The sequence below is a fragment of the Pelodiscus sinensis genome, chromosome 4, assembly GCF_049634645.1.
Source record: "Pelodiscus sinensis isolate JC-2024 chromosome 4, ASM4963464v1, whole genome shotgun sequence".
In the NCBI taxonomy this organism is placed as follows: Eukaryota; Metazoa; Chordata; order Testudines; family Trionychidae; genus Pelodiscus; species Pelodiscus sinensis.
This window is the reverse complement of record NC_134714.1, coordinates 47652264-47678252: the sequence shown is the minus strand read 5'-3', so window position 1 is coordinate 47678252 and position 25989 is coordinate 47652264. Positions and strand designations below refer to the sequence as shown.

At 45.1% G+C, this 25989-nt stretch overlaps 1 protein-coding gene across 2 annotated transcripts in view; it reads left to right on the top strand.

The window, feature by feature from the left end:
* BRMS1L (BRMS1 like transcriptional repressor) overlaps positions 1–25989 on the top strand; it is a 58063-nt gene that overhangs the window by 10982 nt on the left and 21092 nt on the right. For both annotated transcript variants that reach the window (XM_006117696.3, XM_075926925.1), the window contains 4 exons: positions 108–198; positions 5627–5754; positions 21091–21170; positions 24434–24530. In XM_006117696.3, the coding sequence (XP_006117758.1) occupies positions 108–198; positions 5627–5754; positions 21091–21170; positions 24434–24530 (396 nt within the window). The remainder of the gene's footprint in view (positions 1–107; positions 199–5626; positions 5755–21090; positions 21171–24433; positions 24531–25989) is intronic.

The window sequence follows — 25989 nt, the reverse complement described above, 5'->3', positions numbered from 1 at the left end:
TTTCCATGAATTGCTTATGATTCATGAAGGCTTAAGTTTTATACTTCACTTCATTTCCAGGGAATTTATTTTGAAATCTTGTTAATTTTTTTTTTTTCAATTTTCAGAAATGGATGACGAGGACTGTGAAAGAAGAAGAATGGAATGCTTAGATGAAATGTCCAATCTTGAAAAACAATTTACAGATCTCAAAGATCAGTGAGTATTTTTTTTAAATAGTTTCTTCCTTATGGGAGCTCATACTTTTAGTAGAGTTATAAACAACACGAACAAGCAGTCTATCCTTTCCTGTGTTGCAGGAATTACTCTTATTTGGAAGAAGAATCTATCATTCCAGCAGCTATTGACTCTTCAAAGAGTATAGTGTTAAATTGGTGTTCTGAAATAGAATAATTGTGGGGGTAGCCAAATTTCTACTTTGTTCTTTGAGTAGAACTTTTAGGGTGCAGATAAATGTAGCTTTAAAGTAAGAATGGGGGTCTCAAATGCAGTTGCTGGGCAGAGGTGCTAGCATGAGTCTCTTGTCCCAAAATGTTCAGGTGATATTTGGGGGGCGGGTAGCATCAGGATCCCTTTTTCTTCCATATGTCATTGGTACCAGTATATATGCAACCAGAGGCAACCTACCAGCATTAATTAAAAATGTGTTTAGAAGTCTCGAGAGAGCAATTATCTCTGTACATGTTGTGCAATTCACCAAAGAGACCGTGATTCTTGTGGTCACCCCTAACCTGGATATCAACTTTTCTAAAGACTGAATCTTCTGTTATTTCAGCCTGTCTGCTCCTCACAGCCATGTCCACATCACTGGGAGTGACTATTGAAATACATGCAGAATGAACAGGGGTTCCTATCTAAAGGACTTTTGCACTTTAATCTCTATTTTCTCCTCCCCAAATATTTGGGGTTTCCCCTTGGGCTGTTAGTCTATACAAAGCTTATTTGTTTAGAGATTATAGGTCAGATCTGTCATTGCCTGATTACCAGAACCCAGAGTAGCTGGGTCAGTGTCAGGATCGAGCTGGAGTCCAGTGTCGAGGACCTTGAGTCACACATGTAGCGGCTTCCGTGATTATGGCTGCATTCGGTGGATTTACCCCCAAATTGTCTGCAATGTCTGAGAGAGCATCTGCCTGAATTTCTCTCCCTTCTTCCCCACAAAGGATGCCTCAAATGCAGTTCTTCAATGTTCTCTCTTTTGTGGCAGCAGTGAAGGTAGTGCTACCCATTCATGAAGGGGAATAGCTAAAATTAATGCCTTGCAGCAGACTCCATCCTCCCTGACCCCCTTCTCGAAGAGGATGGAAGGGAAGTATTTTGTTCCATCTAAGGATCACAGATATTTCTACACTCATCCAGCCCCAAACTCCCTTGTGGCGGAGGTGGTGAACCACTGAGAGACAAGGCCAATCCAGGGCTATCCCTAAAAAGGAGGATTCCAGGAGACTGAAGTATTTGGACATAAAGCATATTTGTCCTCGAGCCTGCACCTAAGGGTAGCCAACCACTAGGCCCTCTAGGGCTGTTGTGCCTTCACCTGTGGCAAAACATGGTTAAGTTCAAGGTTTCTTTTCCAGAAGATGTCAGGAAGGAGCTCAAGGCTCTTCAGGATGGTATAGCAGCTGCCAGGGAGACCCTTCAGGCAGCAGCGGATGTCACAGATCTAGCTGTCTGCACTATGGCTTCAGTAATGATTTGCAAAGTGTCATGACTGGGAACTGCTGAGACCCAGGAGAAGCAATTTGTTGCAGGATCTTCCCTTTGATGGATGCTCCAAACCCCTTGGTGCCCCCCCCCCCACTATTGTCCTTGGGCAGAATGAATCTTTTCATGTGCACCAGCATGGTGGTGATGTGTTACAAATCATCCCAATGTTGGTGCTCATAACAAAATTCATTCCACCCATGGACATAAAAATTTACAGGGAACACTGTCAACAACCCTCATCGAGGTCTCCACATACCCGATGACAACAGCCAGGGTATGCCTGCACCTCCTATACCATGTTGTAGGTACTTGCAAGACTTCGTATGTGGCCTTTCCAACTATTGCTGGTCTTGGTTTTCTCCCAGTTAGGGGACCCACCTGGAAAAAATTCTTCCAAGAACAGTTCTTATCTCTCTCGTCAGTGGTAGTGTGATCTGAAGGACATTCTAGAAGGAGTCCCATTCCAGAGTGCCCCTCCATTGTTCAAGTTGGTGTCAGATGCCTTGGATCTCAGTGGGGAGCCCACCTCAGCGAGATCGGAACCTGAGGAGGCATGGTCCCAAGAAGAGACGCACCTTCATGTAAATGTCACATAGCTAAGGGCAGTCTGTCTCGCAAGTGTAGCTTTCTTACCTCATCTGGAAGGCAGAGTAGTTAGGGTCCTCACAGACAATATGACCTCTGTGTTCTATATCAACAGGCAAATGTAGCCCAATTGTTGACTTTCTGCCGTGAGGCCATCAAGTTCTGGGAATTCAGTATCTGCCACAGAATTTAGCTCAAAGCTTCTCAACTCCCAGGAGTCAAGAACACCTTGGCAGATCACCCGAGCAGGGACTTTTCCCTCTCACCATGAGTGAGAGCTACATCCAGAAATAGCCCATGCAGTCTTACATTTGGGGAGTTTGCCACCTTTGCAACTGACCAGAACAAGAAATACCTCTGATTCTGTTCCAGATGAGAGTTAACGGTGGGTTCCTTTTCCAACACCTTCCTCATCTCCATGGGCAGGGGACTTAAGTATGTATTTCCCCTGATTCTGCTCATTAGGTAAGTTTTAATGAAAATCAAGACAGACAAGATTTGAGTTATTGTAATTGCCCCAGCATGACAACAGCAACACTGGTTTAGCATCCTGTCAAACTTGGCAATGCTTCTCCTGTGGCCCATACCAGACCGTCTGGACTTCCTCTTCTAGCACAATAGGCAAGTCTTGCACCTGAAACTCAGAGTTCTCCCACCTTGCAGCACGGATGCTGCATGATTGAACCTCAAGGAACAAACTTGCATAGAGACTGTCCAACAGGAGCTCCTTGAGACCAGAAAGCCAGACAAACCTATGTGGCAAAATGGACCAGGTTCTTGCATTTGGTTGCTAATGGACCTCTTCCTCTTGAGGGCACTGCTCCAGTTGATCCTGGATTATCTACTTCATGTAAAGAGCCGTGGTTTGTTGGATTCCTTGATTAAGGTGCATCTGACAGCCAATTTCCACCTTTCACTTGCTGATACAGGGTCACACAGGCTCTTCCTTCAGATGAATCTTCCAGTCTCTTAGTTAGACTTTTTTTGGGGGGGAGAGGGGACTATTGGTTAGTGTCCCTGGGCCATGCTTTGAACCTTGGGCTTCATGCTTCTTCTCCCACCTCTTGTGGAAGGTGGCCTTCTTGGTGGCAATAACATTGGCTAGACGGGTCTCCGAGTTTTGAGCCTTAACCTTAGAGTCTCTGTGTGTAGTCTTTCGGTTCTAACCCCTCTAGACTTTCCTTCCCAAGGTGGTGTGTACTTTCGACATGAACCAACACATCTTCTCCCATGTATCCTGTGCAGCTTGTGGCAGTGGACCAGAAGAGAGATGCCTTCATACGTTGGATGTGAGAGAAGCCCTGGCTTTCTTTGTAAAGTAGACCAAGTCTTTCCTCAAGTCAATAATTTTTCATCTGCACAGCTGAGAGGATGACAGGTCTCCCAGTATCTGCACAAATCTCTAATTGGATCACCTTGTGTATTCATACTGCTATGACCTGACAGGGATCTTCCCCGCCACGGATTTGTTAGAGCCCATTTATTTAAGGCCTACGTGTTGGCATTGATGTTCCTGGCTCACATTCCAGTCCAGGTCACTTGCAGAGTTGTTATACGGTCTTCAGTTCACACTTTTGCAGCCTGTTCACCATGAAAGAGATGCTGGGTTCCTCAGCCATGTTCCATGAACTCCTTCCCACATTTGGAGGGTACTGCTTGGAATCGCCTACTGTGGAATGGACATGCTATCTCGCATGTAAGCTGTGATATATGGACGGAGTGGCCACCAGGGCACCTGTGCTTTTTCCTCTTTCCTCTTCCTTCGAAAGAACTCCCTTTTCCCCATCCACACGTGCCTTTTTCTTAAAGAGCTCTTTCAGAAAAAGGCTTCTTCCTCGTAGAAGGAGGATTACCAATGTCAGAAAAACCCCTCTGTTCTTTCGATTTTTCTTTTGGAAGAATGCAATTGCAGTGTGTACATAATTGGCTGTTTTTCCGAAAAAACTTTGTAGTGTAGACATACCCTGAGCTAGGGATGTAAAATCCTGTTTAATGTCTAGGGGGTTAACTAAGGAGCTGCTTCAGCCTGGCTCCTTCTGGCCCCACAATGGTCTGCAGGCTCCGAGCCTGCACAGGCTGGGAGTAGGCAGCCTCATGCAAGTCCAGAAGTGGCAACCCAACTCATTTTTTCCTGGCCCCGCGTGTGATTGCCAACTCCTAGCTTGTGTGGGCTGGGAGCTGGCAGTCCTGTGGGGCTGAAGCAGCTCTCCACCTGAAGTGAGCTGCTCTTGGGTAATAGTTAAGGGCAATGTTCTTTCTAATCTGCACATCTTCACAGGTGATTCATCAGCCCTGGCTCCCTGCATGGAGCTGACTGGGCAGGCCTGATGAATCACCTGTGAAGCTGTGCTACCACACAGCTTAAAGGGAACACTGGATAAGGATGGTGCTTACCAGGTAACCAGTTAAACTAGAGATGTGAACAGAAAACTGGTTAAGCCAACTTAAGTCTTCAACATCAGTGCAGCAGACTCTCAGCTAATAGTCTCAACAATAACGTGTATTGAAAATTCCATGTAGATTTTATTTCCAGAAATAATTCTGTAATGTCAACCTTTTTTGTGTTAAGTAGGTATTAATTGCTGCTGAAGTTCTACTAATCTATTCTTCTCTCCTTCAGTGTCTTTAAATAGATTTATCTTTTAATAGGCATGAAGTGAAAACTAAAACAGGTAAGCTAATATTGATGGGTAACCTGTGCTATAGGTAAAGGATTTTTCCCACATTGCTCTACCAATATCAACTTGTTGAGAAGGGATCCATTTTTGAAGTTTTTAAAATATAAACTCACTTCCCATGCCAGCTGAGTATGTGATATCTTAGCTGAACGTGCCAGTTAGTCTTAATAGTTATGGTGAGAGTTTGTGGTATGCGGAATCTGTCCACTGAAAACACACATGAAGGCTCATCTCTTTCTATGTTGGTGTCTCATCTTTTGTGTGTAGTGTTGCTACCAGTTTGGGAAATATTTAGAAAAGTTTCTGGATGCTATCACCAGTTCCTAGTTGCTTTTCCCTTGTATCTTTTTAAGGTGAAGTGATCATATTCTGTAGTGCTATTATCTGTAATTTAATCTTCAGAAAGAAAGGATAGAAAAGCTATGATTGTACATCTTTTCTAGAAGGGTGAAGTAGATGAAAATAAAATAGTTTAAAAGTGATTTTTGTTTTAGAATTTAGTGGCAACAGACTTAAATTTCTAGGTATTAGTAGATTTGTCATGGGATTATAAAATTTCATGATTTGTAGATGTGATTGTGTAAAGTGTTCTTATACGAAACTATTGTTTCGTCTTGTGTTGGCTCTTAAGTAATGCACTACATTTTTATTTTAAGACTTTACAAAGAAAGATTAAGCCAAGTAGATGCAAAACTACAGGAAGTCATAGCTGGAAAGGCACAAGAATACTTGGAACCATTAGCAGCTTTGCAAGAAAACATGCAAATCCGAACAAAGGTGGCAGGTAGGAATGTGATGTGATTGTTGCTGTTTTAACAATATAGAATTACTATGCGACTTTAAAGTCAATACCTCAGAAGCAAAAGCTAATGGGTGCTCTCTTTAGTAGAAGCCAACGTTGTAAAAGGTTGTCTGGTTTTATGAAGGTATTGTTTGATTAAACCCCTAGGTATTGTGATGTTAACTTTTGCTGCATCTGTTGTCCGTCTCCATAGCATTGTACAAAATGATTGCATTTCTGCCTTAATAAGGGTTGCTATTTCTATTAGTGTCAGAGGATTTAAAAAATAAAGGATATGAAAAAGTGAAGGCGACTTTACCTTTTAGATTAAGTTTAAATTGATCAAATTTTGAGTTCAGACTACTCTTTTATAGCTTTAAAAATCTTGTTTTGAGTTGTGATGTTAGTTGTCTTCTACAAATTTTAAAACTACTACTGTATAAGAATTTCTTAGATCCTTAACATACAACTTTAGATGACAGAATGACTACAAACTTAAGTGTGCTTGTTTATTTTGAACATCTAGCACAAAGAATATATTCAATCATTTTCTAAATAGTTTTTAGTTATAGTTTTCTATAACCAGCTTAGCTGCCTTGCAATGCACATATCCAGACCTTATTGTGCAGAAGATATAGGGCATGTAAATTCCATAACAATGAGGCTATACCAGGGATGCAGTTCTTAACACTCCCTCCCCACCCCCACAGAAAAAAAAAAACCCTAAACATTTCCAGGAATTTTAAACTCTTAGCATTTAGCTAAATTGGATTGTAATATTTGGACATTATTTTATTAAGAATTCTTGCTAACTCCATTTTGTCTGCTCAGTTACAGTATTGGCCAAGCCTCATGGCAGTTACATGGAATGTCAACATGACTAAGAAATAGAAGAGGAAAACAAAAATCTGCTTCTCCTTTTCTATACTATTACTAAATTTTTAGAGGCAATCACTTTAGGTAGATTAATCCACAGAGGTTGAACCTGTCTGAGATAGAGAGGTGTTCCCTAACACAGGCTAGAAAAAAGCCAAGAGGAACCATGCCCATCTCCTCTGAGAGGAAGACAAGCAGAAAGAAAATGCAGTTAAACAATATAGAAAAATGAGAAAATGCACAGGTTTGTATCATTAGTGCTGGTGATCACAAGCACTGCCAACATCTCCTTCCTCATTACTTAACACCAGGCTACGATGCGAAATCAAGTCAGGCCTAGAGGATCAAATGGGAAATAAGGAAGCTTTTGGCTCACCTCATCCCTCTCTTTTCTTTATTCTGTGGGTTCGTCTCTGGGGCGGGTTTCCTTACTGCTCCCTCATATAAAGATAACTTTGGATTTCTGGGGCTGGTGATTCTTTCCCTCAGGAGATCACCCAACCCTTCTTCAATTCTAGATGTCCATCTTCATAATTGGTCTCTCTCTCTCCTTGACAAATTATTGTAATGTGTTCTATTACCCTAATCTCGGTCTTGGCTCCTGTGGCTCAGACCTTTACTACAAGTACTAAGTCTGGCGTCCGAGTGATATGGAGAGGCAGTAAATTGGGATTCCCAGACCCAGTCACATCTTCAGTACAATTAGCTGACCTTTAGTTCCCCATCAGAAGATGAGCAGGAAGCTTAAGAGAAGGAAGGGCAAGAAAAGCTGTTTGTCCCAGAATAGTATGAGATGCTTTACATAGGGTAGTAGCAATACTAGAGCTTGCTAGATAACTCTTCCCAGTCCCCCTTTATCCTTTAAAAGAGAGAAGGCAGGAGGATGAGACTAGTTTGGTCCCTGATAGGCAGCCCTATACATTTCCTTACTTGCTGCCTTAGAAGATCTCATTTGTATTCACAAAGATCAAAATGCTGGAAAGACAGGTCAACTTTTTTGCAATGTCCATAGCACTTATCCAGTGAGTAGGGCCTACCAAATTCACAGTCCATCTTGGTCAGTTTCATGATCATAGAATTTTAAAGAGTCCTAAACGTCATGATTTCTGGTGTATAAACCTGAAATTGCATGGTGCAATAACTGTTGGAGTCCTGATCCAAAAAAGGCTTAGGGGTGAGGGAGCCAACTGTGTTGCTATCCTTCCGTCAATGCTGCTGGTGGGGTGCTGCCTTTGGAGCTGGTGAGCTAGCCACAAGCTGTTGCTCTCCAGCCACCCAGCTCTGAAGGCACCGTAGAAGTAATGGTGTCAATACTGTGCCCCCCCCTACAATAACTTTTTGCAACTCCTCCCCTTACCGGGTGACCACCTTTTTGGGTTGGGACATCCAGTTTGAGAAATGGTGAAATTTGAATACAATAGGGTAAAAGTACCGAAAAGACCAGATTTTATGGTCCAATGATACGTTTTTCATAGCCATAAATTTGGTAGGTTCCTACTAATGAACCCACCCAAATTAAACACAACTGTTGTTTGGAGGACACAACATTTCCTATGAGGAGACTTTCTATCAAAGAATTTGATACACATAATGGTAAACTCCTTCCTAAGGGGAAATAATGGAGTAAGTTCCAGCAGCTTCTATTTGCTTCACTTGAGTGATGCTAATATAGACAGATCCTTGTTCACTTTTTGGGGTTTCTTGATTTTTCTCATAGAGTCAATGTCTACACTGTGAGTTAAGGTTGATTTCTTACCACACAATCTTGTAAAGTTGAAGGTCCATGTCCTCCTGCCTTCAAGAATTCAGTGTAGTTCAAAGTAGCACACCCTCAGTACGGAGACTGGGGTCGACTTTGAGAGCGATGCACTGTGGATAGCTATCCCACAGTGCCTGTGCCACTTCCCATTCTGAGTTATGCTCCTGATGCATGCTGGGACCAAAACTGTACAATGGGTGATTCTGAGTTCATGTTGTCAGCATCCCATATTGTGATATATTCCTTCCCCCTCTTGCTGGAGATCAGTGGGAAACAATCTTTTTGTGCCCTTTTTGGCCCTGGTTACCCATGCAGATGTGATAGCAGTGAGAACCTGGACCCTCTTGTGGATCTCATGAATCAAAGCGTTAATGATGTTGTGCCTAATTTTGGAGTATGTTGAGAGCATATACCTGGCATTCGAGCAAGAGGATTAATTTCGGAAGACCATAAAACTTGGCAAATTGCTTTGCCCTACCCTGAAGCACAGGAACACCTAAATGAGACCTGCTCTGACAGTGGAGAAGCGTGTGGCAATTACCCTGGGGAAGCTTACAACGCCAGCTAGCTACCAGTCAGTTGGAAATCAACTCTGAGTGGGGAAATCTAAGTAGGTGCTGCTATTGTACAAGTTGCAAAAGCAATCAATACCCTTCTGCTATGGAGAGTAGTGTCTCTGGGAAACGTGGAGGACACAATGGAGCACTTTGCTGCAGTGTGGTTCCCTAACCGTTGGGATGATAGTCAGAACACACATTCCCATCCTGGCACCTGACTACCTTGCCAAGGAGTACATACATTGCAAGAGGTAATTCTTGATGGTGCTGCAGGCACTGGTGGCTCTCAAGGGCTGTTTCACTGACATCAACGTGAGATGGGATGATGCATGCATCCTTAGGAACTCAAGCCTCTTCAGAAAGCTGCAAGCTGGAATCTTTTTCCCAGACTGGAAAATTAAAATCTGAGAGGTGGAAATGCCAGTAGTTATCATTGGTTACCCAGCCTACTCCTGGCTCCTGTGGCTCATGAAGCTGCACACAAGCAGCCTCGACCGCAGTAAGGAGCAGTTCAACTACAGGCTGAGCAAGTGCAGAATGGTGGGGGAATGCACTTTTGGATGTTTAAAAGGAAGGTTTAGGAGTCTACTTACTAGGTTAGACCTCAGCAAATGCAACATTCCCTTTGTGGTGGCAGTTTGGTGTATGCTCTATAATCTTTGAGAGCAAGAGGGAAACTTATGTGGAAGGGTGAGGAGCTGAGGCAGAGGGCCTAGCCAAAGACTTTGAGCATCCAAACACCAGGGTGATAAGGAAAGCACAGTGTGGGGCAGAGGCTTTAAAAGTTTTATGAATACTCAGTTTTGAGATTCGTGCACATTGCTTTCAGCATGTTCGCCTGTAAACTCCCTTCCCTCCCTCTACACACCCCTGCAATACTAGCAATAAAGAGACTGTTGTTCGGAAATCATGGGTTCTTATTTAGGGAAGATAGCAGGGCCAGAAAATGAGTCCATGGTGAAAACCTTTGAGAGAGGGGAGGAGGGAAAGAATCCAGGCAAAAAAGACAGCCTTCTTTTCCTTTGTGACAACCTGGAGCATGTGTGTGAGGCTGTCCTTGAGTTCCCCTCCCCATAGCCAAGTGTCTTTGAGGGAGGCAGCTATGGAACTGGGTAAGGAGGGCAAATTGGGGGGGATAGCCCAGTGGTTTGAGCATTGGCCTGCTAAACCCACGGTTGTGAGTTCAATCCTTGAGGGGATCATTTAGTGAGCTGGGGCAAATCTGTCAGGGATAGTACTTGGTCCTGCTATGAGGGCAGGGGACTGGACTCAACTCAATGACCTCTCAAGGTCCCTTTCAGTTCTATGAGATGGTATATCTCCATTTTATATTTATTATATTATATAAAGTTGAATTACAGGGTGAGGGCACGAAGGGCACAAGAGTCTGTCCAGGTTTGTGTCAAAAAGCCACCAAAACATCACAGATGCCATGGATAACAGATACTTTCTTGGTGCTTCACTTGCAGTTACCTGCATGCTCTACTTTTCTGATGCTAAACTCACAGCTCTTCCACTTAGTTACATGTAACTGGGCAGATTGCATTTGTTCTTTGAACAGGTCTTCTCTTGTTTATTTTTGCCTATGGGTTTGTGCAAAGTGGGCAGCTGGTGGAGCCTAGGGAGTACACTGCAAGTTCATTGCTGTTTCAGCTGTAACAAAGTTACAAGGGCACACATTATCGGAGATGCTGTGTAGCCTAAAACCTAATCTATTAATATACAAGGAAGGTCTCTGTAAGACAATGACTGTGCCTAGACCATATCTTCCAAGTCATGCTTTAAAATGGCCACTGTACAGTAGGTACACAGCAGTTCTCAGAGAAGCATCTGGACTCACCCAGTTTGGTGGCAGACATGGTAAGGGACCTGCCAGGGCACAATCTGCAGTGGGGAGGAGGGACAGGGGTCTGGCTAGGCAGGCAGGGCAGGGTGGCAACTCTCGTGGCACTCCTGGCTTAGTCTATGCTGTGGCTTTTGCCACAAGAGCCTATGCAAATGAAGTGCAGATTAGCATATTGCTGCACTTCATTTGCATGATTTAGTCAAGCTGTTTTTGAGCAAATAGCTTGAATAAATTAGCATATTGCTGCACTTCATTTGCATAGGCTCTTGTGGCAAAAGCTGCAGTATAGATGTAGCCCCTCAAAGCTACATCTACACTACTGCTTTTTTGCAGAAGAGGAAATGCAAATGGAGCGCTAATTAGCATTTTTTACCCTCATTTGTATATCTCTTCTGATCCTTTTTGTGGAAGAGGTTTTTGCACACGGAAAAAAGCAGTGTAGACGGGGCCATTTTGCACAAAATAACCCTTTTGAGGAATTCTCTCTGAGGAATAAGGGTTCTTGCGCAAAAGGGTGTTGTTGGCGCAAAACGGCCCTGTCTACATTGCTTTTTTTGCACAATAACCTCTTCTGCAAAAAGGATTGGAAGAGAATATGCAAATGAGGGTGAGATGCTAATTAGCGCACCATTTGCATTTCCTCTTCCGCAAAAAAGCAGCATTGTAGACATAGCTCATGATAAGGAGTTGATGTTGACTGATGCTGACTGTCACCAACAGCCTAATCCTTGTGCTGCAATGCTTTGTGATGCAATGACACCAGACCACTTTCTGGTAGTTTGGTGTGGGAAGGTGAAATACCGTGGAGGATGGAATAAGGCTGGCCTCCTTAGAAACCTTGTGAGAAGTATTAAAGAGTTCCTGTATGAGTGCTTTATGGAGATGTTCAGGTAGGAGTTCCAGTCCATCTCCAGACACATTAACAAGCTTTTCTGGGGCCCGTGTGCTGTATAGGCACAGAGTACGCCATACATCACATTCAATTGACTTAACTCACTTGTAGAGAGATGGAAAAACTGAACTGGCCAGAAGTGCCTTCTCCAGGATCAGTGCCTCACTGTGAGAAGTTCTGAAAGGAGGAGCCCATCTCCAAGGTTATAACAAAGTTCTCTGTCATATTGGTTGCTCTGCTCACATCCTGACTGCTGTCCTCCAACATGTTGCCCTGATGTGTGTCTTGGGAGGGATTCCATAGTCAAGCTTGGGAAGCTGGTCGGGTCCCTATCTAGGATCAAATGCAGCCACTTATGGAAGTGGTATGTTTGTGGCAATATTCCAGACTGTCCATTTGCCTCCTTTTGTCTTTTGGTAGGACGTTCTTAGCCCCTTTATTTTTACATAGCACTGTTGGGCATCCTTGGTGTATCCTTTCTCCACCATAGACTTTGTGATCTTCACACACATATCTGTGTTTCATTTGCTGGTTAAGAGCTCCATGCGAATGAAGTCCTCTCCCTAGGCATCAGTGAAATCCAGAATCTCCTTCAGCCTCCATGCTGGTGCTCATCTGCACCCAAGGGAACAAGAGCTCATGGCCAGGTGTGCTGCTCAGATGAGCTGCCTGTTCTGAGGTGTGCTTGCCACACTATCCATATGGGAAATTAAATTCAAAGTTTCCTGTGGTTTCTTCAGGTGAACAGGAAAACACTAGAGTCATAAGTCCTGGCCAGAGTGGTCACAGCAGGCACTGCGGGATGCCTACCAGAGGCAAAAAGTGTCAGCTTTAGCAATGCTGCAACTTCATTTCCATAAAGTTGACCTGTGTAAGGTTGAATTTAGTGTTACTCCTCATGAAAAGCCAGAGTACTGATAGTGTGGAATCGTTGTTTAATGGACCTTCATGAGGCCAAATTCAACCTAAACTTCTACTGTAGACCAGCTCTTAGGAAGTACTGGCCTGTAGAACAGTGGTTCTGAACCTTTCTCGGCTACTGTACCCCTTTCAGCAGTCTGGTTTGTCTAGTGTCCCCCCAGATTTCACCTCACTTAAACTACTAAAAGTTGCTAATTTCTCAGTTTTACTATGTCAATATAAAAGAAATCAATTGGAACATAAATGTGTACTTACAATACTTATACATTGAAATGTATCTGAGCATGCCTTACTGCCATGGGTGGTTCCTGCTAGTTAGATGGAAGTTAGCTCATTCAGTCCTGGAGCACCCCCTTTCAGCCAGTGTTTCACCCACAATTATCTATTTTTCTCTCTACCTCTGGGTACTACCCTATCACAGCGCCCCTACACTCTGGGGTCATAGAATCATTGAGCTGGGAGAGACCTCAGGAGGTCAAGTCCAGCCTCCTGCCCGAGGCAGGACCAATCCCAACTAAATCAACCCAGCCAGGGCTTGGCATATCTAAGACTTAAAAATCTTGAGGGTTAGAGATTCCACCACCTCCCTAGGTAACCCATTCCAGTACTTCTTAATATCCAACCTAGATCTCCCCCCCTGTAACTTGAGACCATTGCTCCTTGTTCTGCCATCCGTCACTACAGTGAGCAGCCTTTCTCCTTCCTCTTTGGAACCTCCCTTCAGGAAGTTGAAGGCTGCTATCAAATCCCCCGTCACTCCTATCTTCTGCAGACGAAACAAACCCAAATCCCTCATAGGTTATGCAGGGCCGGACCGAGCCATTTTGGCACCCTGGGCAGACTGTTTAGTTGTGCCCCAGGTTGGGGGAGGGCGCATGTGTGGCCCCATGCCAGCGCGTGGGGGAGGATGCATGCGCAGCCCCGCCCCCGCGCCAGCATGTGGGGGAGGGCGCGCGGAACAGGAGGCGGCAGGACGCACGTGCCCAGCCTGGCTACCACTGCTGGCGCTGCAGCCTGGGGCAGGCCGAGCCTGGCCGTGCAGGGCCCCAGTGGCCGCGGGGGGAAGGGCACTGGTGGCCGGCACTGCGGGGATTAATGCGGCCCCCGCCCTGGGCGGCCGCTGGGAGCTGCTGCAGCCCGCGATCTGGGAGCCGGACATGCGGTGCCTGATAGCAGCTGTAAGGGGTGCTGTGCGCCCCTTACAGCTGCCATCAGGCGCCCCCCATAGGTTGGTACCCCGGGCAGCTGCCCTGCTAGCCCATGCCTTAATCCAGCCCTGAGGTCATGTGCTCCACCCCCCCCCAATCATTTTGGTTGCCCTCTGCTGGACCCTCTCCAATGTGTCCACATCCTTTCTCTAGTGGGGGGCCCAGAACTGGACACAATACTCCGAGATGTGGCCTCACCAGAGCTGAATAAAGGGGAATAATCACTTCTCTAGATCTGCTGGCAGTGCTCCTTCTAATGCAACCTAATATGCCATTAGCCTTCTTGGCTACAAGGGCACACTGTTGACTTGTATCCAGCTTCTCATCCACTGTAATCCCCAGGTCCTTTTCTGTAGAACTGCTACTTAGCCAGTCGGTCCCCAGCCTGTAACGATGTTTGGGATTCTTCTGTCCCAAGTGCAGGACTCTACATGTGTCCTTGTTGAACCTCATCAGATTTCTTTTGAACCAATCCTCTAATCTGTCTAGGTCACTCTGGATCCTATCCCTGCCCTCCAGTGGATCTACCTCTCCCCCTCTGGGAACTCCAAGTCCCCTATACCCACCTTCCTCAGTGACCTGCTGCCAGTTATCGTCTGGCCCCTTATCTAAAGGGAAAACTGCGGATTGAAATGGCCATTCATCATTGGCAATTGGGAGTGGACCTGTTGCCCTTGCCTACCCAGACTGACACTCTGCAGCCCTAGTAGCCTCAGGCCTTGCTTCAGGCCCTGCAGCCTGGGAGCTGGTCGCGCCAGAGCTTCCCAAGCTCTCCTTCCTTTCCCCAGCCCTGCTCTAAGTCAGAAAGCCTCTAGCTTCACTAGAGGCATCTGGATTCCTCTTGCTCCTCAGCAAGAGTGAGTCTAATTCCCACCCTTCAGGAGCCTTTATTTATGCCTTCTTGCCTGGGTCCTAATTAGCTATTACTTGCCTCAGCTGTGGGGCTTTGCTCTCTCAGCCCTCTCCCAGGGCTGGGTTTTACCCTTAAAGGGCCAGTGCAGGGGACACACCCCATCACATGGGGCACACCTCATCACAGTGACTCTTGGAAGTAGACTAGAGAAATTGCTAATTTGTACCAATTTATGGGGGAAGTACTTTGTGAAAGAAACTCAATTTGCAAACAAATGTATTAGCATGAGGCAGTTTAAATTGTATTTTAACTATTCAAAGCCCTTAATTGAAAACTTATCTGAGCAGAAATTTATGCAAATAGAATTTGAGGTTCTTCTTCGGGTAGTCCCCATGGGTGCTCCACATCTGGTGTCGGGCTGGTCCCGGCACCGTGAATCGGAGCTTGCCAGAACTGTATTTGGCCGGACCGCACCTACGCGAGCCAGTTTCGCGTCTTTATGCGCCGCGCGCGGTCTGGCCCCCGCCAGTTTCCTCTAATCTGCCTCTGGTCGGGGACGGAGCTCCTTTCATCTCCTCAGGTTTCCTGAGTGAAGTTTAAGACAAAGGTTTACTTTTTCCCTCTTTTTGCTTGTTAAGTGGCTCATTAGCTGTTTCTAAAAAAAAAAAAAAAAAGAAAAAGCCGGGAGAAGAGATACATTGTTACTCCTTCAGTTAGGGTCGGGCTAAATTCAGTAGTCCATGGACCCTTCATTCTTAAAAAAAAAAAAAAAAAAGGCAGCAAGCCGACATGCCGGGCTCCCCCGGTTTTAAAAAATGGTCTATGCGCAGAGACTCAATGCTTGTCTCTGATGGACACTCCGCTTGTGTCCACTGCCTTGGGGAGTCTCATATCCCACAAAAATGCAGCCACTGTGCCAAACTCACAACGCGAGCTTGCAAGCAGCGAGAGAGATGGCTAAAAGAGATCCTGTTTGATAAGGCTCTCCTACCTCCCAGTGCTCCAGGCTCATCAGCATTGGACCCAGCAGCAGGGAAGCGGAGGGCTCCCTCCCTGGCTGGGGCTTCCCCCAAGAGGAAGAAAGCCTCCCCTGCTCGTTCCCTGCAAATTGCCCCTCAGTATTGGGTGAGCGCAGGTGATAAGCCCTGCAGCTCCACTTCAAAGGCAGCCAGGGTGGCCACTTCAAAGAAGCCAGCGGTCACTTCACGCCTCGACTGCCTTCTGCACTGCAGACAGCAGGAATGCTTCTTAAAGAGACACTCACCCCTGCACCGACGGTGCTGACCTCTGGAACTTCGGAGCTTTCCCCTGCTCACAAGGAGCTGTCCTCGGGACTCAAATGATTGCTTCAGCACAGCCCTCTGAACCTCCAGCCTTGCAGCCTGCAACCTCTGAGCAGCTGCCAGCAGCCTCTATTAATGCTGTGTCAAGAACTGACACTCATGCAATTGCCCTCTCTCCCTCTCCCGGATTCTCTCCAGAGCCATCGCCTCACCCCTCCACATCTGCATATCATGCGGTGGGGTGCAAGGAGCATCATAGGCCAAGTTTATCATCTCACCACTGCTATAGGGAACGTAGCTGCTCTCATTACAGATACTCCAGATCTCGATCCCCTTCAAGACAATTCCATTCCCCAACTCGCTCGCCGCGCAGCACTTATTATGTTACACATCAAAACCCATGATCCTCTAGACGCTCATCACTGGCAGCTGCTGATCGACATCCCCCTCACTACGATAGGTCATACTACTATAGTTCACCCCATCATTACCGCTCCCAATCTCGCCGCAGATCACCAGGCTCCTGTTGGTCAATCAGCCCGCGTTCCTTGCATTCTGAACCTCGGAACAAATCTCCACGCTGACCTACGCTACCGCCATGCTCTCCAGCCACATACGCATAACACTCAAACCTGGAGGAGGGGCAGCTCTCAGAGACGGAACCAGACATGTCTCCTAGTGCTCGCTCGTCCGTGCTCTCGCCGGGAGAAGCGGTGACCTTGGCTGAGACACCAGCCCCCGACGATCTCAAGGAATTCCAAGACCTATTTAAACGGGTGGCACAATCCCAGGAGGTGCAGCTCATGGAGGCTGAGGTGAAACAGCATAAGCTGTTTAAAAACCTACACCCTAAACATCAATGGAAAATTGCCCTCCCAATAGATGAGGCTATCATGGAGGTAGCGGAGGAGATCTGGCAGACGCCAACATCCATACCGCCTACAAATAAAAAAGCTGACAAAAAATATTTCGTCCCCTCCAAAGGCTTAGACTTTCTTTTCAATCATCCACAGCCTAATTCCTTGATAGTGGATGCTGTCCGCCACAAAGCCAAGGCGCCCCACTTTAAGACCTTCCTTCCGGACAAGGACTCCAAAAAACTGGACTTATTTGGCCGAAAGATCTATTCTTCCGTAACCTTACTCCTCCGAATCACCAATTACGCAGCTCTTCTGTCAAACCACAACTTCAATAATTACTCTAAGCTTCCGGATTTGATGCAACACCTCCCTGACACCAAGAGACCCCTCTTAAGAGCCGTTGTCCAGGAGGGATACACCGCATGTAGAACATCGCTTCAAATCGCTGCTGATGTAGCGGACACGGCAGCATGAGCCATGGCAACAGGTATTGCCATGTGGAGAGCCACCTGGCTACTGTCAGCAGGAGCCCCTAGAGAAATGCAGTCCAAGGTTGAAGATTTGCCGTTCGACCGACAGAAGCTGTTTGCCGCCACTACTGATGAGGTTCTCCATTCTGGAAAGGACTCTCGTACGACCCTTCGAACCCCGGGCATGTACACTCCTCCTTTTAAGTGCAAACGATACTACCCCTTCCAAAAGAGGTACAATTATTCATCTTACAAGCAGCAACAGCTCGGACCTGACTAGGCGAGATTCAGACAGCGCCTGCAGCGCAAGCGCCAACAACAGAATCGAACATCAGCTCGGCCTACGTCTAAGCAGCAGGTTTGACTCCTGTGTCAAGGACTCGAACAAGTCTCCCACGGTCATCAGACAAAAGCCTGCCACTAGCCTCTTCTACCATCGGCTGAGGCCATATCATCATCAATGGGCCAGCATTACCTCGGACCAATAGGTCCTGGAAGTAATATCAGGCCTCACGATCCTCTTTACCTCAGTCCCCCCCACTACTCCACACACCCCGTACCTTTTTAGGGACCCATCTCACAGGGCCGCTCTTCAACAGGAGGTCTGCCACCTTCTGCAGATCGGGGCCATGGAACGAGTACCTGCAGAATTCCGGGGGAGAGGCTTCTACTCCAGGTATTTCCTAGTCCCCAAGAAGTCCGGGGTGTGGAGGCCTATCCTCGATCTGAGAGGCCTCAATCGCTACATTCAAAAGCAGCGCTTCAAGATGACCACGCTGGCCAAGATCATACCAGCACTAAACAAGGGGGACTGGTTTGCAGTCCTAGATTTACAGGACGCATACTTCCATATCACGATGCACATAGCGTACAGATATTTTCTTTGGTTCGTAGTGAGAGACAAGCACTTCCAATACAAAGTGCTCCCTTTCGGCCTGGTTTCGGCCCCGAGAGTGTTCTCAAAGACACTAGCAGTGGTGGCCGCCCATTTACGCAAAACGGGTCTCAGTTTTCCCCTATCTCGACAACTGCCTCATCAAGGGTCACACGCAGTCGGAGACACATTGTATGGTTGCCGCGACACGGGATCTATTAGATTCCCTTGGCCTCATTGTAAACATGCAAAAATTGCGTCCGCAACCGACGCAAACTCTAACTTTCATAGGAGCTCGACTCGACTCTCTCTGAGTGAGTTCATCTTCCGGCCAAGCGCTTCCAAGTCATAAAGGACTTAATAGGCACAGTCCTACAAGCTCCAGCTCTCCCGGTACGGGTATATCTGCAGCTCCTAGGTCATATGGTGGCCACTACGATCATTGTGCGCCACGCAAGGTTGCATTTGTGGTGCCTGCAGCATTGGTTGAACACGGTGTACAACCCCGTCACACACAGCACCCGAAAACTTGTGGCTCTACCTGCACGTGTAAAGGAGTCCCTCCATTGGTGGGCCAACCCCAGCAATATGTTGTCAGGAGTCCCCTTCCATGCGGTGCAGCCATCAAAGGAGATAACCACAGACGCTTCTCTTGTGGGATGGGGTGCCTACATCGGCACGGAAACAGCTCAGGGCTGCTGGCCCGCATTGGAACGGATGTTGCATATCAACCTTCTCGAGTTGCGAGCGGTGTTCCATGCCTGCAGACAATTCAGGATGCATATAAGAGGCACGATAACCAGAATTCTCACCGACATCATCACGATGTATTATGTGAACAGACAAAGAGGCTCCTGGTCCCGGTCCCTCTGCGCAGAGGCAGTCTACTTATGGAGGTGGTGCATTCGAAATGACATCATTATAGTCGCATCATACTTACCCAGTGAGACGCTGTCCTGTATACTCTGGACATTTGTCGGGTGCTGGCATTCTATATAGATAGAACCCGCGATATCCGGAAAACGGATCTCCTTATTATTTTGACATCAGGGCGCTCCAAGGACCAAACCCTCTCTCCCAGCGTATTTCCAAACTCGTTGTCTCTTGTATTACTATGTGTTACACCATTCACGAGAAGCCGCTCTCAAGGGCCCATTCTACGCGAGCAGTGGCGACGTCTGCAGCGTTCGTTAGGGGAGTCCCTCTACGCGACATCTGCCGGGCAACCACCTGGTCTTCCAATACCACATTCTCAAGGCACTATGCAATCGTGCAGCACCTAGCTTCTGATTCAGCTGTGGCTCTAGCGGTACTCCCTAGCCACCAAAATCGTGATTCCGCAGCCCACGTCTAACTCAGATCACTGCTCCGGAGTCACCAGACGTGGAGCACCCACGGGGACTACCCGAAGAAGAAAAAGAAGTTACTCATCTCCGTGCAGTAACGATGGTTCTTCAAGGTGTGTCCCCGTGGGTGCTCCACGACCCGCCCTTCTCCCCGCTACGGAATCTCGTCTGTTTTTTTTCTGTCTTGCTGACGGGTGGTTGAGAGGAAACTGGCGGGCGCCGGTCCGCGTGCGACACATAAAAGGTGCGAAACCGGCTCGTGCATGCGCAGTCTGGCCGAATACAGCTCTGGCAAGCTCTCATTCGCAGCGCCGGGACCAGCCTGACACCAGACATGGAGCACCCACGAGGACACACCTTGAAGAACCATCGTTACTACATGGAGGTGAGTAACTTTTTTTTACTGATAATTCAGATATCTATTTTTTTAAATGGCAAGTGATGGTTCATGAGGTTCAAGTTATCCAATTTAGAAAAGAGATACAAGATGGACCACCAGTAAAAATGGAAGAGCACTTCAGTTCTCATGCTTTTCAAGCAATAAACTTTTCCTCCTAGGTTAAATAGGTGAACAGAATAATGGCCATATTGGGTCAGATCATTGGTCCAGTTAGCCCAGTATCCTGTCTTCCAACTGTTTGCCAGATGCTTCAGAGGAAATGAACAGAACAAAGAAGTGTGTGGAGTGATCCATTCTCTGTCATCCAGTTCCACTTCTGGCAGTCAGAGGTTTAAGGACACCCCGAGCATGGTGTTATGTCCCTGATCATTTTGGCTAGTATCCATTGATGGACTATATCCAATCCCACCATGAATTTATCTAATATTTTTTAACCCAGTTATACTTTTGGCCTTCATAACATTCTATGCTCATTTCATCATTGGCCAATATCACAAGATTGGCAGTTGTAGCGGTTTGTGTTTGGGGGCCCTTGTCTGGTGGTCTTTTAAGATGTTGTCAAGAAACAGACAGTAATACTCAAGAACTATTGATGTTGGCTGAATACATTTTTCCATCTTCTGTTAATTTAACAATAATACAGTAACACATCTCCCATTTATTACCATTAAACATAATTCTTCAGTAGCACTTAGACGTCACCTAGGTTGGGGCCCCATTATGCTAGGCACTATATGCACAGACGTGTGTGTGTGTGTGTGTATGTATGTAAGTGTGTAATATATATAAAAATCTGCTTGGATTGGTCTTCCTCCAATACAGGAAGTATCTCAGCCAGAGGTGGCCAACCTGTAACATAGTAAATCTATCTTGTGTTGCACTGGCAGAATTTTATGGGGTAAATTAGTTTCTTTTCCACTTATATTGCTAGCATGATAAACTTTTAGTCTTCATAAATACAGAAGTGAACAAATTGAAGACAGTTATTTCTGCAGTCTCTTGAATTCAGCCAATTATTTTTCCATACATATTTTTATACTGTGTACTGTCTGAACTATGTCAGTATGTAAAATAGTATTATTTTTGCACATTTACATTACCTTAGGACTAGCAATAATGATCATAACAGTTAATTCTGAAATCAGTTCCTCCTATTTTATATAAGTAATAATGCTATAATTTGTCTGGTTACAGGTATCTATAGAGAGCTCTGTTTAGAGTCTGTAAAGAACAAATATGAATGCGAAATTCAAGCTTCTCGCCAACACTGTGAGGTATTATCAGCTTGTTTAAACTGGTGGCTAATCAAATTCATCCTTAATGGATATGTAACAGTTTACAAGATTGGTACACTTTAAGTTTGTATTGTTATTGTAACTTTAATAGTTTGATGTAACTTTCTTTAGCATTTCAGAATAAATAGATCGTTAACAACTAGGAAATGAGACCTCAGCTAGGTGTCTGGTTTACATAAACAAGATAATGCTAATGTCATTAATAGGACCCATCTAATATTGAAAAGATCTTTGATCATTTGGGGAGTCTCTTATATACCCCATATATGGTCATTATGCAGAAATAGACCTCTCTGTTTCAGTAGAATCTCTGATCATTTTAGCAGTAGATTTTTAAAAAAGTATGTGCATAGACAAAGTTGTAGAACAATTACATCTGTTAATCCTTAAAAGCCAATTTCTTCTTGTTAATGCATATAGTACTTGAAATGTCTGAACTAATATGGAGCCTCATATTTTTGATACTATTACCCTTTTGCCCAGATATTAATTGTCACGACCTGATCTAGTCTCTGTCTGAATAGATAAGTCTGCTGTGATGAATTCCATGTACTTCTAAGACCCCAGGTCCGGATAGTGGCTGATCACTACTTCTAGTTCTAGATTTCTGAAGCATACTCCAGAGGTGTAGATCTCATGTCTGACACCATTCTTGAGCAATGGGACCTTGCAATTTAGTTTCCTACACTCCAGACAAGTGAGTTAGCCCTCCTGAACCTCTAGTTGTTAGATAAGTCTTTGTTTACTATCCCTACAAACACCTGTAGGAGTTTGTTTCCTTGTTATACTTTTCAGCGACAACATGGCAGTAAAACACAAGCTTAGCAAAGAAATCTCAGTCTCCTCTCTTAAATCACAAGAATTACAGACCCACTGAAAACAGTTCCCAAATGTAATCCCCTTCAGTGTCTTTGCCACCCCTGAAAGCCTGTCTTTGAATTCTTTTAGGACAGGCCTGGATTAACTCATGTGCACTCGGTGTGCTTACGTGGAGCCCCAGTCACTGGATTTGGGTGGATAGTGTTACAGTGTGGTGCACAGGGTTGCAGAGCTTCTCATCACTCAAATTTGGCCTCAAGTATAGAGTGGATGATGATAGTAAGCAGAGCTGCTGGGATTGGGAAGAGCCTCCCGAGCTCAGGGTGAGAGCAGAGCACTGAGCTAGGAGGGCTCTGGTCAGTGGCTGGGAGGATGCCGGCAGGTTATGAAATGGGTGGGAGGCAGTTGGGAGAAGGCTACAGGATGAGTGGGGATGAATGGCAGATGTTGTGCTGTGGCAGGAATGGGGGGATATTGGAGGAGTAGGATGTTGGGGTGAGGGAACTAGCTGGTGGAGCTGCAGTGAATAGGATGTATGTCAGGGATGCTGGGTTGTGTGTGAGGCAGTCAGGATAAGTGGGGTTGATGAGGGGTGGTTCTGGAGGGATGGTGACTCTTGCCTTTCCAGAAAGCTGGATCAGACCCACACCAGGCATGGCCACATAGGGGCAAGTGGATGTTTTTAAAAGTGTGCTACTCTGCCTCCACTGACAGGAGCTCAAATGTACTGGTTATTAATATTACAGACATGAGTCATTAGCCTCTTTCATTCACTGATATGAAAGATACAATAGAAATTTGTAGAACTGACTTAAGTTCATGCACATTTAACCTTCATTTAGAATTAAAGGTGTTTTTTATATTTGAAAGTGTTAGTAAATACATCTTGATTATCCTTATCTAAAAGATTTTATATACATCTTGGCTATTGTTCTTAATAAGGACTTGAGCATGCATCTTTTCTGGTATTTCCTTAATATTTTTTTTTCTGGTTCATCTGTTTTTCTTTACTTTTGGTTATTTTTGACAATGGGGAATCTGATATATTCTCACAAATCAAATCAGGCATCCAAGGCTTTATATTACAGAAGAGAGAAACTAGTGAAATTTTAGATGCAACTGAAGAAACTGATTGATTCCATATAATTTCTCAGCCAACTTGAACTGTCTCGGGTGCTATTGTAGATAAAAGAGAACACAACTAATGAATGTTTTTTCTCTTCATTAATGACTCCTGGGATAAAATATTGGTTGCAATTTAAATAAAAAAAAATCCCAAATCCTCCAAATATGCATATATATTTGTCATCCTTTAGGAGACATCCCTGTAAATGAAGAGACAATAAAAGTACATCACCCCAAGTCCCAAACTCATTTAATGTAAAATGACTTGCACAGTTCTGGGATTTCAGATACTGTATAAAATGGTTTAAAAACTCTCATTGCTCTGTTTAAGCAGTTCATAGATACTGCATCAAATATGTACTATTAGAAGATTTACCCAACATTCCTTGGGACCTTAACTCAGTTTGTATATTTTAATTAAAATGGCTGGGCTTATCATGAGGGTTTCAGTATACAGGGTGTCCCAGGAAGAGAGGGCTACTCCAGCCTTCTCTCAGTGCAGCAGGTTGGGGCCAGGTGAGAAATGTCTCTCCAGCTCCAGCAGGCACAGGCCAGGTGCATGTTCCCTGGCTGGGGAAGAACAGCCAGTAATGTTCCTGTACAAATTGGGGAACAGGGAGCTTCATTTCCCCTCCTCCCTGCGTCCTCTATCCCAGTCTGGTATTTCTTGCGTCCCTGGGCATGACTTTATAGGTCTGAAGAAGTGAGTGGGCATGTCTTGATCAATGCACGTGATCTGTGTTTTTGACCCACACTCAAACCCCCTTCAATTTGGTAAGATCTACCATTCATTCAGGTTTATTCATTGCTATCCTGACCAAATCAATAGTGCACAATGTTCCCTCTTCACTTTAGATCTACTCCATATCTTGAGAAGAGCATGAGTGATGGGTCTATCATTTTCTCATCTTGAGTCTTTCATCAGACTGTCATGAGGGGAGATAATGTCCAATTAGAGAACATTCTTTTGGAGATCTAGAAGCTTGCTTTACATCTCCTTCCTGTCATGGTCCAACTCAGATCTTCAGCGCATACATGCTTCTTTTATATCTGTATATCTTATATCCACATGAATTATCTGGAATTAAGTGTAAACTCAGAACCTTACATTGAAAAAGCAGATGAATGAGGGACTCAGAATCAGGTGTAAAATGTGGCTTATGCTTCATCATGGTTGCAAAATGTTTCAAAAGCTACTTTTATTATGTGGCACCTGAGTTTTAAATAAGTTAAGTGCAGTTAGTTAATAAAAATGTATGCATTCATGCATCGTTTATAATTATTTGCCTTTGTTTCAGAGTGAGAAGCTCTTGTTGTATGACACTGTACAAAGTGAACTAGAAGAGAAGATCAGAAGATTAGAAGAAGACAGACATAGCATTGATATTACCTCAGGTAAATAGGATTTAAAAGAAAGATTTTTAATTACCTGGTGTCATAGTTCAGGCAAGTGCACTAGTAATGTCCCTCCATGAGCCATTAAGAGCACCTACTCTAGGTTCTTCAGCTATCATGTCTCTTGGGCAGAGACCAATATCTCTCTCCCTCCTGAATGTATTACAGAAAAGAATTCAAACAAATGCCAACAAGCTTACCAGACATCTTCCCCCATCTCTAATTAGGACTATGGTAGGAGTCAATCCTTCATACCTCACAAAGATGTTTTTCCATGGTTACAATTTTATAAACTTAGTTCAGAACAAGCACATCTATATAAAGGGAAATTCATGGATTGGACTTTCGATCTTCAGGTTATGGGAAGAAGTAATTAGTAGACAATGGTTCCCTTTTCAGGGTGTAATTTCAATATTCTGGATTTTTGCATAACTGCAGAGGAGAAATTGTACTGATCTCTAGAGAAAACACTTGATATGGTTTGTCCCGAAAGTTCATTCTTGTCTGGCATACTGCTTGCCATAGTCCTTTTAAAGTTCATAACATGCCAGGGGTCACATCCCATCTCACCTCCCCTGCCCCAGGAGAAGTTGCATGCAATCCTGGAGTCTATAATAATCCATAATCTTTGCCTTTTAATACACAGTGGACCAAAAAATACTTAAATTTGATTCAATATAGCTTTTTAAGGGTATTGCAGAAAATTGCCATATCTCTCATTTTGTAGCTAGCTATGGGTCAATTATGTACATGTATTGCATCCATAGAGCCTTTCATCACACTGAAATGCTGTTAATTGTATTTTAGACTTTATTCTAGCCTTAGTGAACTTAAAGTAAATACAATCTGGTGTCAGAGAAGATGTCACTATACCTTGTCTGCTATAGCAGTGGTTTTCCAGCTTTTTTTTTTTTTTTTTTTTTTTTTTTTTTTTTTTTTGTGAGAGACCCAGTTGGGAAAAATCATTTATGCCTGTGACCCAATAATATCTTTTTAAAGTCTATCTCTCCCTTCTCCACACGAACTCTCCCGTGACTCCCCTGCCCTGCAGAGCTCCCTGTGTGGCTGCTGGGGAATTCCCCTCACCCCTCCGCAGAGCTTTGCCTGCTGACCATGAGTGAAAGGAACTAAATTTTTGTTTGCAATACAGCAGTACCTGTAAGAAATATAAATGTAAGGTGTAGTGCAAGGGGTTCAAGGCAGAGGGGTGGAGGGTGCAGGAGTCTGGATTGGGTGTGAGGGATTCAGGGCAGGGGGTTGGGATGTATGGGGGAGAGAGTGTGGTACGCGGGCTGGATTAACCTACCTGTTCCAGACTGGGCCACTGCAGCCAATTCCATCTCCCTTCCTACCACCACCATGCAGGACTGAGACTGGGACCAGGCTGCCAGGGCCAGATGGGACTGCTGCCAGTCCTTCCTGCAGCAGATGGGGACAGGCCATGGAGTCTATCCCAGGG